At 39.6% G+C, this 15,276-nt stretch overlaps 1 protein-coding gene across 7 annotated transcripts in view; it reads right to left on the reverse strand.

Annotated features, from left to right (window-relative positions):
* The window catches only part of LOC119735662 (dixin-like), a 46,497-nt gene extending 32,737 nt beyond the window's left edge, over positions 1-13,760 (reverse strand). For 2 of the 7 annotated variants that reach the window (XM_038209461.1, XM_038209459.1), the window contains exon 1: positions 85-187. In XM_038209461.1, the coding sequence (XP_038065389.1) occupies positions 85-113 (29 nt within the window). In that variant the 5' untranslated portion in view covers positions 114-187. The other 5 variants (XM_038209464.1, XM_038209462.1, XM_038209463.1 and 2 more) reach the window with 5 other exon arrangements.
* Positions 13,761-15,276: the final 1,516 nt, after the last annotated feature.

Consider the following 15,276-nt stretch of genomic DNA (forward strand, 5'->3'; position numbering starts at 1 on the left):
CATGTACATGTACACACATACATGTAATACTGTCAGAACCCGTGGAGGTTTTAATTTGTACGTGAAATGTACAATGTTACCAACCTAGTTACACTGGGGAAGTAAAAGTTCATTCCGTGTTTAAGCCAGCGATCCAAACAACTTTGCCAAAATGCCCGATTATCATCCAAAACTGCAGTAGGAGTATATATGCGCCTTCAACAGTGCATGATGTTTGTCTTCTGGAGTATCAAAGTGCAGTACAATACTAGCACTTGAAGGCAAGTACTGCATTGCTGTTTGTCACTCGTTCGCGACACATTTTGTTTTGTACGAGGATTTATCCAGATAGCAAAGTTTGCACATGTTCACAACTATAACTGGAAGTGCTGTGCTCATATCCTTGTGTTGCCCTCTACTGTTTCACTACCTGTGCAACACAAGGGCCATTGAGGCCAAGGCCAAACTTAAACTTGTTTAGGGTTACTGTATTAGGTTGAAAACTGAACAAGACTATTTTTTTTCTTTCTCTAATGTTGTTGACACAATTGAATTTAATTTGAAGCTTTTTTCCCCCTTCTTTTGTTTTTGGAATATTAAAAGTCTGACTACAGCAGGCTGATATTACAGCTTAAAATGGTGATCTAGAAATGAGTGTGATTTGACATTTTGGCCATATTTGTAACTTCTTTTCAGTAAAAATGCCTAAAAGGCAAATTAATGTTTTTGAGTATATTAAGATAATTTATGTATTTATAAGCATAAACCAATACCACAACACCTAAACAGAAGACTAAATGGTAAAATTGACCAAAACAGTTATCAAATGGATGAAATCAATTTAAACTCTAAAAGTTAAACTGGACTTTGAATTTATAAGTATAGTAATAGTACACAGGTGACCAAAGTGTTGTACATGTTCACCTCAAAATTGTCTTTAATAACCAGTGCTACTACCGGCAGAAACAAGTTTTTTTTAAACTCCCATCCCAATAAAAACAAAACCCAACAGATGCCTAACTTTATCTAGATCTCCAAAAAGAAGAGCTGCTCTTCACCTTTGGTGATAGAGGTTATCTGGAACACGACAATAAAACAGAGTTGACCTTAGCATAAGCGTGGCCAGACAACGCACAAGTGCTTTGATAAAGTGTGTGCAGTTTATGGCACAGGCACAATGTCAATATGAATGGCACTGTTTACAAAACACAATTACGGCAAGTGCTGGCCAAGAGAGGGGGCTGTTTACAGTTTTGGAGGAAAAAATTGCTGACGAATAAATTGGGCGCAAGAGGGCAGCAGATACATGTACATTGACTGAGCTTAGTTTACCATGCTTTGAACTGCTTTCTGTGCCGGTAATAAAAAGAGCTTTTTATGAACATGTCTATTGGTAATTGAACCTACAGGGTAGCAAATTCTTAGAAGATCTAGGGAACAAATAATTTTGCTGAGAGAATACATTGTATAACCAGTAAATATGTACAAGTTTTTTATTTCAGATTCTGATACTGTAGGCCTAATGTATAATTTGCACATCAATGTACAGTGGAACGCCGCTTCGGCTATACCGAACACCGCTATACCGAACACAGCTATACCGAACATTCGGCTATACCGAACATCATCCATGGCTCCCGGTTTTAACATTGTTGTTGAAAAAAGTCAACAGATTAACAAAAAAACCTACCGGTTGTACCGTTAAGCACTGTTTGAGCCACTTTTAATTCCCGAACATCAAACCACCCATGGTTACATCGTGTTTGAATGCTGAAGAGCGATAGATCGCTCTTATTTCCCCAAGGAATAAAAGGGAAAACCACCGGTTGCTAAAGTTTCGTGACAACTCCTCGTGCGGCGGCGGGATGTGAGAAATGCCAGTTCAGTGACTTCACTATATTGATCAAAAGAGGGTACTGGCAGTTCAAAATCGCTATACCGAACGATCGTTATTACGAACACTTTCTGTGGATCCCACGATGTTCATTATAGCGGCGTTCCACTGTATAGCCTTAAACACATTAAATATACACATCTTGGAGGAAGTTTCCAAGGATGTTGCAGAAGAAAACCAAAAAAAAATAATAAAATAAGTAAATAAATACAACTTAAAAACAACAGCAAAATCCAAAAACCATCAATTTTAAGTACATGTACCATTACCCTTGAACTTGTAACACCACACTTTTCCACTGACACAGAAAGAATGCTAAAGTAAAACAACATTACTACCAAAAAAAAAAACATTTTAAAAAACCAAACCAAACCGCCAAAGAGTTTTGGGGGGGAATGTTCAACCCTTGAGAATGAGAAGCGTTGAGGTCCAACACGAAGATTTTACCACAGAAACAGCACCATTCCACCTATCGGTACTTGTTGTACCCAGTACATACCTCGTATCGCTCAGACTGACAACTGCACCATCCTGCCATCATGCCATGCTGCCTCACCACTATCACCAGCCCAGTTCCGCTCCAATCACTCCAGAGCGATCATCAACTTACAACAGCCACATTTGTATTATAAACACATCCCCACAGATTTTGGGAAAGTAACAAACTGGGTGGCAAGCCACACAGATCGCACTGGAACACCAGTTGCAGAAAGAATGTTGTTATTACTACAAAACTTCAACGAATTTGGCCTTTCGATCCCAGTCACTTCCACTTTTCTTTCAGATGCAGTGGAACAGTCTTTGACACAAAACAGCAAAACTTGCTCTGACCTTTTACTAACGGGGTTGAAGAACGTCTGTATGTCACGCTCTTAAAACAAGTGGAAGACCTATGTCATCCGTGTCCCGTACCATTCTCTGTGGCATAATCTCTATGGATTTTCTTTTTGTAAACGTCGCGCTCAGAAAGTCAATTAATGGATTTTTGTGTACGTGTACATCTTTTGTGTCAACAGGTTGAAATCACTGTTCCATGTCCCAGCGCGACATAACTCAGTGCTACCGAGACATGGACATTACGTCATCGTTAGTAATCCAATGTAGGCCTATTGATTTTGTTTCTGTTCTTGGTATATTAATCCTGTACAAGTATTTCAGAAACTGGGTGTAAGACCAATAATTTTCTGCTTCAGTGGAAAACGGAAGAATTCCGTTTTTGAAATGAATTAGCTTTTGACGCAGTGACTAACTGTGACAAGCAGATGAAATTACAGTTAGAAATTAAGTACGGTATGTCTGGACAAAAAAAGAAGAACTCAGGCAATTTTTTCCCCTGGATATTGAGAATTCTAAGTTAGAGAAGGAATTTGACTTTATAGGCCTATGTGTGACGTCATAATATTGATTCCTACCGGTAGGTTTCCATTTTGTTGTGCAGTAGGCCTATTTGTCACATATTTTAGTCCTTGAATGTGTGTTCTAAACAGTTGCAATGCTTAAAGCTTGAACTTGTTTGAACAAAACTTACCCTTAACAAAATGTTAGTCTGTGATCTGGTGACTGTTAATTTAAATTATAGTAAACTTGTTCCTCTACAAGTAAACTTCATACATAGTAAGTTTCTCTGCCAACTAATATCCATGACAACTAATGTCCATGTCAGACGGAATGTGAACTGTTCAATTTGTTTTACAAACTACTGACAAACAAATGTATGTATGTATTGGACTGTTGCTCAGATTTTCAATCATTTTAGATCATTTATTTAAATGGATGGATAGCAGGGAAACCCGTGTAAAAACAGACAATGTTTGTGTGTACTGTGCACCGTAACACGTACACATTCTTGTTCCGCAGTTGTGGGGACTACATATGAGTTGTGCCAAGGTACTGTGGGGACCGACTACGCTGTGGAGGGGGGGGGCCTACATGTACATTGTGTAACAATAAAACCATCTCCCATAACCATGATAACGAGGTGACGGCCCGCCCACAGACACACGTAAACGTGTGTTCACCATCGATCATGGACGTCCTATTGTCCTTTTTTTTGTTTGTACTCTCAACTTTTTAGGAAGACTCCATAGGTTTTGTACACAACCCCAATTGCAGACGTATGCTGGGGATTGTGGACGATATTGTTCTCTGGTATTTTTCGTCCACGGTTTGAAAAGATGAACACGTACATTGTGCATGACACTGCTCAATATTGGATATTGTATGGCTGATTCCATGTACCGTACTTTATGTACAAACAGTTATTTGTGTTGTACATTTGTATTTTTGATTTGAACAAAGTATCTTCTGTTTATGCATACAGCAACACCATACATGTAAACGTATCGGTACTAAACATAGTAAAACATGTACTGTGAGTGTACAACATGTGCATATATTGTGTGCACAGAAGGCCTCAGCAATTCAAATTGTACATGTAGTACCATCAATTACCGTCTTCATTATCATTTATAAATGAATAATGATTCTACAATAAACCAATCAATCAGACCCCAGTTAACATGCACACAGCACTGCAAGCATCCCAAGGGAGTACATTTTGCACAGGCAGAAATGCCATCAGATTCCCATCTAAATGCTAAGGCAATTTAGTGTGCAGGCCTGGCATTTTAAGCCTGATATGAGATCTGCAAAAATCATAATAAGATTTGTTCTGGGTGAGGCTTACAAGTCATTAAATGGGCACTAAATGTGTGTCAGACGTGCATAAAATGCTTAAATTATGTTCAGGGAAAAATATTTTGCAGCAACCTTTATTATTAGCCAAGGGCGGGGCGGATCTGTGTTTGGCTCAAGAGTGTCATTTAATATCAAGTACGTGTACAAATGTAGATACCGGTAGGGTTCATCATGGCAGGAATGCACTATTTGGGGGTTACTCTCCTTTTTGTTTAGTTTCAGTAAATTGTTTTTTTTTTCCGACTTGGGGATTGGATGGGGTGGCATGGGATTTTAATAAACAACTTTCTTTTATAGATCTGCCCACCTACCGGAAAACATAAATTAAAGCTACAAAATACTACTGAGTAGTAATCTGTAGTATGCATTTCTTTCCATTTTTAAGATGCAAGTGGGCATGTTTCAAAAGTGGTCATCATAGAGGTAAAAAATTAAAAAGCCTTAAACAAGATTTACAAATCCTTATTTTTAAAGCAGATTAACCTAATTTTACTATTTTGAATAAAAAAATTTTTTTTACATACTTATCTCAGTGAAAAGTTGCTTTAATAGTGTGGCCAGTGAAATCAATTCATGTCGGACGGAATTTTTTGCATTTAAAGAAAACCCATCTCATAATAAGTAGAAATGCCTTGAATTCTATCTTTTCCACAAAAACAATTACTTAGATTGTCCTCAGTCATTATCCATTTCATCATTATTGCTGCTGCCGTAAATCTTGGTATTTCATTTCAAATGATAATTTTTGTTATCAAGATTTCCGTCCGACATGCTTAAGGTTGTTAAAATGTTTTTTTTTTTAATTTACTTGTTTTAATAAAAAGGCAAATATTGTCAAGTATCAATGAATAGACTCAGTATTAACACCAACAAAAAGTTTTATGTTTCACCTTGTCACCCTTCGAGATAAAGTGAATAAAAGTGCTTTCCGTCCGACATGCATGTCGGACGGAATGGTATATGTCGGACGGAAATGGACTTTACATTCCTAGATAGTTGTGCCTCGGGGAACTGATATTAATAATTGTTAATTAATAAACATAAAGTAGGGGATAAAGAACTTTTACCAAGTTGATATTGTTCTTTGCTCATTTCAGTACCATCAAAGCAAAGCCTACACAGGACAGTAAGATTCCGTCCGACATGCGAAAATCCAAATTTAGCCAAAGTTGAACAGGCTGACTTGTTTGGCAGCCTACTGACCAGTCACACACCTGGGTTTTTCCAATAATTAAGGCAACCTTCTATATTCATGGGAATTAAACTGTGCAATGTACATTAATCATAATCATGTACATTTTATTCTTTTTGGACTGATGATGGCTTTTACATATTTGTGTTAAGAGATAGTGAGGTTCGGTAGACATTATTACAATGTACCGTAGGTGAGGGAATTTAAACTGTATCCAGGTAATTTGGCAAGTACATGTACTGGTATGTGTGTGTAACACTCACCTATACTGGCATACATGTATATCTAAATATTAATAAACCAAACATGTCTATTGTGTTACATGAACTTAATATTTGGAAAGTATCGTTATAATGTGTCAGAGCAGTGAAACAATGCTGTTAGCTGTAAAATGCTATACATATACAGAGCATCAATGCATCCAGAATATTACCATGCCCCAAAGAAAGAGAGCGGAATAGCAAGATCAGGGAGCAATTACACATGAGAAATACACACAAGGAGAAATGAACTTGTGAAATTTAAGGATAGAACACACAAAAAGAAACTGTGCCAAAGTGAAACTGTGTAGCCCCCCCCCCCACATATTTTATAATGATTGCTATTATTTGCCTTTTTCCACTAGTGTTTACCCCCCCCCCCCCCCCCCCAGGGGCGGATCCAGGAATTTTTGCCCCGGGGGAGGGGGGGGGGGTTTCATCGGCAAAAAGATCTGAAATATAGACAGTGTTTTTGACGGGGGGGGGGGGGGGGGGGGGGGGCTTGTACCATACTTTCAATGGGGGCGCTGTTCAATCCGACAATTATTAACAATACATGTATATCACGAAATGGTGTACATACCGGTACATGTATGCCCCCTAACCAAGCTGGATCTGTCCGTATTTTGTGCAAAGGCGAACATTATTGCCAGTAAAAACAATGTGGGTGTCGGAGTGGGGGGGTTAACATTTTTTTTATTAATTTCTATGGGAAAACAATTTTTTTTACAGAGCTGGGTTTTGTTTTTACCCCCCCCCCCCCGAATCCACACTTGCCCCCCACCCACAACATTTTTCAAAGAGTGTCCTTTTCGTATAAACGAGGGTCCTTTTTTAGCATGCCTTTTGTAAGTGCCCAATCCGGAAAATTGCGCAAATATTAGCAATTGTTCCTGTATAAATTAGATATGTTTTAAACCACCAGTAGTAATATTCTGAATGCATTTTGTCAGAAAATTTAGACATTGTACATGGACCTGAAGTGGATAATATTTGTTAGCTAAAAAACCTGTCTGAAGATTGCAATTATTCATGTTTGTCCAGAGGATGTAAACTGATGTACTGAAAATCATGTCGGACGGAATGAAGCATGTCGGACGGATTTTTAATAATCTTTCTCACACAATTGTAAGAAGCTTGCTTATTAGTTCATTATAAGTGCCCAGGTGGTAAGCACAGTCAACTACCTAAAGACCACTATCATTAAAATTAAGTTTCTTCAAACTTTGTTTTTGGGTCAACATAGTGATTCCGTCCGACATGATTTGTTCCGTCCGACATGGTGTGGCTTCAGCTGAGCTTAACTGAATATGACATAGTGTTGTAGAGAAAATATATACGTCAGCATAAGTAGTGATTGTTACTCTTCTTGACATAAAACATAGAAAAAAATTATCCCTCAAGTTTTGATAAAATCTGATTTTGTTTCTGAAATTCTGAGGAGGCTCATTTCTATCGATTCCGTCCGACATGTACACATTTTTCGTAATAACAGACAAACAAAAGTGTGGAATTTAGAAATAATGTTAGGTGTCATTACTTAAAATCTTTGGTGGTGTTTGAAATCAGAATAACATTTTAATGTATTCTAAAACAAAAATTGTTACATTTTGTTCTATCAAATTCCGTCCGACATGATTTGGGGACTTTTGAAACATGCCCAATTCTAGGCTGACAATTTTGAAGAGTGGGCCTCAAACTGGAGATATATACATTGTATACGAGGGTTAAAAAAGGGGTCAAATGTTACATTTGCCAGTGGTGCTAATATCTGTAGGCCTACAGAGATCTCGGAAAATATGCAATCAGCATGTTCTTTATAATACAGAGTGTGAACTTTGACGTTTCCCAAGCTTTTACAATATTTCTGGCAACAAAAATGGATCTTCTCTGACAAATTTTGTAAGATTTGTGTGTTTAAATTAGTACGGGAAACAAGGAATCTGATACTCTGAATAAAACAGCTCAAAACTGATTGTGCAACATGTAGGCCTACAGGTACATGTACGTAGGCCCCTTTGTCCGAACAAATTAAATTGTTCAGTCCTCCCCAGGAGTGTACAGAACACGTGTGACAAGAACACCATGAACAATGTACACATACCAGTACGTGCAGTTTTGCACAATTTTCAGCAATGAAAATCCACCATGCCTCAATCAATTCCAGCCCCTTTGAATGTGCAACAATGTACAATTACTTTGTGTTGCTCTGTAATACAACGTAAACATGTCTGTGAACTCTGTGATACAATGTGTACATTTTGGCAAACAGGTTTCATATTTCAAGCTCTTAGTCTTGGCCCGAGTTCAGCTCCCTCTGCCTGTGGCCAGATTAAGAATGACGCACAATTCAATAGAGTTGGGTCTTCGGGGCAAACACATACAATGTACCCGGGTTATTGACGAACATGGGATCATGCCCTCCTACGTGTACTGGTACCAATCAAAGAAAATGAATACAAAAGGAAAAGGCCTATAACATTTGCAAACATCGAAAAATAAAACTACCAAGTTTTTACGAAATACGCAAGTACTAGGATGTTGGTATAATTTATGACAGTCACCATTTTTTTTCAGTTTAAATTTTGTTTGCTATTGGTTACATGTTCATGAACGGGTGCAGGCCAGCTAGACTGGTTCCCTTACATATACGTGTACATGTACATATACATACATGTACAATTTTTCCGCATCTATAAATTGATCCATTTTATCTTTAGTGGAGTCAGGGAACCAGACTGCTCCACCATTTGTGTTTTTCTTGGTTTTTCCAGCATTTTCGAACACAAAACTTCAAACATGTCAGTGTAACAATATTTGATCTACATGTATTAAACAATGTAGTAACCCTCAAATACAGTAGTTTTTCATTTCTAAAATTACAGCAAAAGCCAATGACGTACGGTACCGGTACATTCCCTTTAAGCGCTATGCATTGACAGCATGTAAGGTACTACTAAGGTACATTTACTGTACATTGGGTGGGGGTACGATAAGTTCTCATACTAATTTTTAGTTCCATCCCAAAAAGTAGATTTCCTTTCTAAATTTCTATTTTTCTAGCAAATTGACTTTTGAATGAACCAAAAAAAAAAAAAACCACTAGATGTTTAGTTACTGAATTACATGTAGTGCTTTACATTACAATTTTGAATACATACGATTGACAGTCAACAATCCAAAATTGTGTGACCTTCCACACCGAACATCAATGTTGTTAAGTTGACAACAGTCTTGTAAATGGTATCCGAAATATGGGCCCAATTAGAGGGCCCGAGGTGCTCATCCAAGCAGACTATTTCATCAAACACCAAAAAGAGCGGTTGTCAATGCATTCCTACTAATCCTCTCTCATAGGCTTTCATTGCAGCAAGTCAACCACAAATGTGGATGCAGTTTCTCTGAACGCGATGAAAAAAAAAAACATCCCACAAAAGGGCTGGCCCAAGTTGGTCGATGTGGGAGAGAAAGCAACAACAGTGGGTGATAATGGGGTGCACAAGGGCCTATTCAACTGAAAATTCATGTGGCTTATTGACGTACATGTACACTGTATTTGATGGACATGTGTACTGTGAACTTTTGTAATGAATACCGGTATATTTGAGTGTTTACATGTACATGTAGTGCACTATCAACAGGAACATTCTCTGATTTTAAAACCAAGATCCGTTCAGTCAAATCGTGCCAAAACCCAAAGATTCTGGAAAACCCCTTTCCAGAACTGTTCCTAAATGAATTCAAGCCTGGTCGAGACCAAGGTCGAGAAAGGCTCTGCCCTGGTGGGAAATCCAAAATCTACGCCCAACCCATGTAAACATTTCCCGTTTACAGTGTAAGTGTGAACGGTATACATGTATGTATGCCTTGCCTACCTGCGCACCATCAGACCCGGTTCTGCTCAATGGTTCAGGCCCATGGCGATTTCAACTTGGGTACAAATGTAGGCTTCTGGTACCGGAACTACAAGATGGATTTTTTTTGCATCGGGGTGATGTAAATCAAATTAGGTTTTGCCCTTCACCGACGTATTTAACACTGTATACTCAGTGTGTTACCTCCCGAGTAAAAGTTAGAAAAAAAATCACTCGGGTGGGACTCGAACACACGACCTCCTGCTATCTAGTGCATACGTCTTACCACTCGACCACCGAGCTAACAAGATCAGTTGGCCGGTTCGAATCTGATATACATGTATAGCAGCGGGTAAAGCATTAACTATTCATAACACACTGAGTATACAGTGTTTATATGTTGGTGAAGGGCAAAAACCTAATTTGATGTACTACATACATCATGGTACATGTTCAGCAAAGTGCACCTGGGCTAAACCTTTGGACTGACTGATGTCCTGAAGCAAGGCCACACAGCTATCAGTTATGTTTGTAAACAATGGACTGTTTCACAGTGTGAGTGCAATTATCACAGTAAACAGGAAGATTAATGAGTCTAGACTGTTTAAACAACCTCTGGGTATGATGTATGAAGTACCTGCTTGGGTTCTCTGATTATAAATAAGGACCTTTCATTCTATCCATTTCTCCATACATGTTGGACCTGGAAAAGTCTAAGACCTAGCCGACCTGGTGTAAAAATGTATGCAAGTGTGAACAGTATGCCTTGCCTACCACTTGCAGTAGCCCCGTGTTGATTGCGAAACAGGTAGGCGAGATTATATGTGCAAAGGCCATAAATGGTTGAGCAAAACTTCCAATGCCTTCCAATATTTGGTGTAGGCCTATACATGTATGTATTGTCGCAGTTTTCATAGACAAATTTCCTATTCCCTTATATAGTACACTTAATTTGTCTCTTTGTGAAACCTGTGACAATGCACATTGTACTTTTCATTGTGTAGAAATTCAAGAGCTTAATTTTTTTTCTCCGAAAGGAGTAAATTACTTTATTGGACACTCAGAAAAATTGTCAATACTTTATGTTTCTGTCTTTCGGATGCCATGAGGTCCTGATGCATATTTGTTGGGCGCGATCGGTCAACGTGCGAGATCGGTCGATCGCGCTGCACGATCGGCCGATCATGACGCTTTTCTTTTCTTTCTAATTCACGGCTCTGGAGAATCTTTTTAAAGCCCGAGATATCCGTCATAATTGACCGATAGCGCAGCGTGATCTACCAATCACGCACCTCAGTTTAGAAATTCACAAAAAAAAAAAAACATGTTTTAACATTACAAAATCTCACTACATATGACAGAGGAGTATGTTGCACAAATGTGTACTATTGGTACTTACCGTCCATTCTTCCCAAGAGTGCGATGACCCCGCTTTGCCCTTGGGAGCTAAGGGAGCGGGGGAGGCAGTAGTCGACATGTTAACCCGGTAAAGTCTACAGTTGATCACATTCTGCTATGGTCAACAGTTCCTCGCAATCGTCGATTCATCGTTTACATTTCTCTGAAAACTCGCAGTATTTTTTTCAGGGTTTGTTCCGTTTAGTCTCTGCATCAGCAGAGAGTGCTCCCATGAAATGTTTCGTCTCGTCTCAATTTTCCCCTCCGGTGACTGATTGATGCTTCGCTGGGGTCAGGGGTCAGTGTTCTTCCCTGGAGGATGGTGGACACGGACCACTTAAAGGTCAAGCGATTTGGAATTGCCTTCCTTAAGTTACAGATTATGACCCGATTATGGCACAACAGTACATAATAATATATTGACTCTACAAAGAATTCGACTAAACCGTATGGGCCTAATATGTTTTTATTATTTTCAAATATCAAATCCATCCAAAAATGAGGTAGAATTACAAACATCAGAATTATACTTTCGAATAAGAATTGTTGATAATGTGTGCAAAAAAAGGCCCATTTTATTGCTAACTTTCTTTGTGTTAGTGTGAATATAAAGAGAACAATTGTGCCAGGGTCTACCACCATCAGGCCATCCCGGTTTTACTGGAAAAGCTGGTCTGACCAAGTGAATTTGTTAGAATGTCCTGAACTTGAAGAAAACTTTGGATGGGCCTATTCTTGTACATGTGTCATGTATGTGACACAGCTACAACTAGAACAGATAAAATATAGCAATTGTGTAGTTACGAGCCCTGTTCCTATGAAAACACATATCTACTTTTACTAAGGTTATTGGACCAGCCAAACTAGTTAGCAGCATAATTTACAAGCAACAGGAGTGTCGTGGAAACAGGGCAGGGTTTTCTTTTTCTTTTTTAAGGGAGATTTGCTCAAAATAACGATGAGGACTTCAAAATGCAACACAAAAATAATAATGGAGATCACCGCGATGCACCGTGAATGCGTGGAAATGGGTACTTTCTCATGGCATCAACAACAAAGCGGCGTAGCGTAAGAAAAGCACAATTTTTAACGAAACATATTGTTGAAAATTACAAACAAAATAGTGTCATCAGAGGAAAGAATGTTGCAACTTGACCCCACTTTTGTTCTTCATCATGTCAATAAAGGTCAGTCATTGCAAAAATCTCAAAAAGACATGAACCTTGGACTGAGAAATATTTTCCAGTTTTGTTAGGAAATACTAACTTAGTTAATATTCTTGACTTTCCATAGACTTTGTACACAACCGCTGAAGTGCCGTCTGGATGCTTCATCATGCACATTATTTCCTTATCGTAGAGAAGTCTGCTTAGCCTTAGGCTGCAGAAGTCGATTTGGAATGATAAAAAATATCACTCTTGGCTCTAACTAAATCACAACTAAAGAGGGGCACGTAACTACACAATTGTGCCAGAATTACTTCACAACAATTATTCCAACACTCAGAAATATGCCTACCGCTGAAAGCACTAACTTAATTCCCTATTGTTTAAGCCAGAAAAAAAGTAGGCCTAGTCAAAATCATGGAAAGATTTCCATGTACGAAGTTCACTAATTTTCCTCTGTATTGACTAACAGTAACAAGCCCCCAGACGCCAGATAGCATTTTCATGTCATCAAAGTCAATTTGAGCAGTGAGAAAATACAAGCATTTTCTTAGAAAACACTTAGAATTTTTCAGTCCAATCTCATAGTCATAGTTGTACACAGGGTGTTGAGTGAACTTCGTATATGGAAATCTTTCCAAAATCATCACAGAGTTATGAGCCCATCACCACACTAAGAAGGAGCAGGCCTATGTTTTACTTCTAGAAACAGCAAAGAAACACAGATTCGGTATTCACATGGCCATGATGGCTGATGCCTGATCATGCTGATGGAGGCCTACAGGCCGCTACACACGATGGCCTAGTGTTTAAGTGAAGAAGGGTGGGTCGGGGGTGGTCGGGCGCGTAGGCCTAGGGCCTACACAAAACTTGGACATTCCCGTCTTATTACAAACTGTTGCCTAGCTACGACTACAAAGTACATACATTCACAGTGGGACATTATTTACCGACTCAGCCTCGAGGGTCAAAAGTTAAAAGGCACTCGACCTGGAAAGTGACTGATGAAGCATGATCAATGAATGAAACCAGTCGAAGTATAGGCCTACAACGAACCAAAATGGCGAATCACAACTCCTTTTTTACTTTTTAGCTTCGAAATATTTTTTGCGATATTCACTGGCAATTCGAGTTTGATTTTACCGTTAAACCGACGGTCCGTGTCCACATACCCTCCGGGTTCATTCAAATCCTCCAAAATGATAAAATTCTTCACTCCAGCGATAAAATCCAGCCAGAATTCGGCCGCCTTTGGTGCGAGAATTGACTTGGTTACACGACGCTGTACGCGCGAAGGGCAAGTGACAGGGAAAAATTAACGGCGTTTGTAAAGTGCGCCCTCTGTCGTCAGATTTATGTCCACGACGACCGCAAAATTTCCAAGAAGACCACACTATACACAACTGTCAGTTGGGGGGGGGGGGCGTAGAGTCGTGGGAAAGAGGAAGTATCAAAGGGTTCACGTCAAGAAACACAAGGTGAAAAGCCACCAAATAATTTGTAAAGTCTGCAAAATGCCCCTCTTTGAAAATGAGGGCGTTTGCGATGATTGACCTCCTCTGAGGCGTTTTCCAATCCTCGGCTGCGTCTATGTAGCGGCTTCGGATTTGATGTTCTGAAGCAGACCGACCATGGCCAGGATGTTGTTCTATACTGTGCGCGATCGTCTGATGCCTTCTTGCGGTGGGTGATTGCGTATCCAATACAGGTGGTTTTACACTGAGCTCGAGTTCCCAAGCCTAGCCTAGTCTAAAACTCCAAGCCCGAACTGGGACTTAATGACCGGGGTTTCGAGACTACTACACACGTTACCAGTGGCGTATTTGTGATGGGGAGTGGGGGATGGTATGACCAAAATCCAAAAATTGCCCGGTTGGCCAATCGAAAAGCCGGGGGGGGGGGTCTGTTTATGATACAGATGCACTTCTATACCAGTATATATTTAGTTATTTAACTTTAAAGTTTTTGTTGCTTTTTCCTTTGTATTTTTTTCAGTGCTGAATACGTTTTGGTTGTCAGTGGGCCAGTTCGACAAATACCTCAAATTCCGCCTTTACTGTTTATCACAACGAACGATTGAAGTTTTAAAGTTTAAGTCAGCTGGCTCGCATTCGGTACGATAGAGAGAAAGGACACACAAGAACCAGGTCGTACGTCCCCCAAGAACAAGCTCCAATGATCTCGGAGGCTGTGGACCTGCTGTAGCCTCAGTCATATACATGATATAAAGGTCTGTTCTTATAAATGCACCACTACTCACGTGGTCGTGACTGTCAATTGCATGCTGCAGCTAAAAACTACAAAATCCCTTCACTCACAACCAGGAAACATTGGTTTTATTTCACCCCGTAAATTACACAGTCCCCCAAGACCACTATAATATACAGCCAATATTTCATGAACGACTGGACAATATAACAACTGCTAGCGCTAGCACGACAACTGCTGGACTTGTGACAGTTGTTCGTTCAACGCTGCGGCAACCGATCGCCCCCATTTTTCACGCTGATATATTGCCGGCATAAATAGCGTACACCGTATCCATGGCAACGGCGTCTGCGCATTTTCATCCCAAGCTGAGATGTTAGGGTCGCCGAGGGAGTCGTTATACGGAATCCCGGTCACACACAACCTCGTCCCCAGTGCTTACTTTATTTCCAACATTGTTTCCAATAGTAAGCCCTGGGTAGAAAACTTTCTTCCTGCATCCTGATTCCATACCGCAATTGGCTAATATGGATTTATATCGTGTACTTGGTGTTGTTATTCACAACGTGCAGTATGTGTTTTCGCGATCATTCGTCCACGCCTTCTCGAAAATACTCTTATCTCTTCC

Source organism: Patiria miniata, unplaced genomic scaffold (genome assembly GCF_015706575.1).
Source record: "Patiria miniata isolate m_02_andy unplaced genomic scaffold, ASM1570657v1 HiC_scaffold_29, whole genome shotgun sequence".
NCBI lineage: Eukaryota > Metazoa > Echinodermata > Asteroidea > Valvatida > Asterinidae > Patiria > Patiria miniata.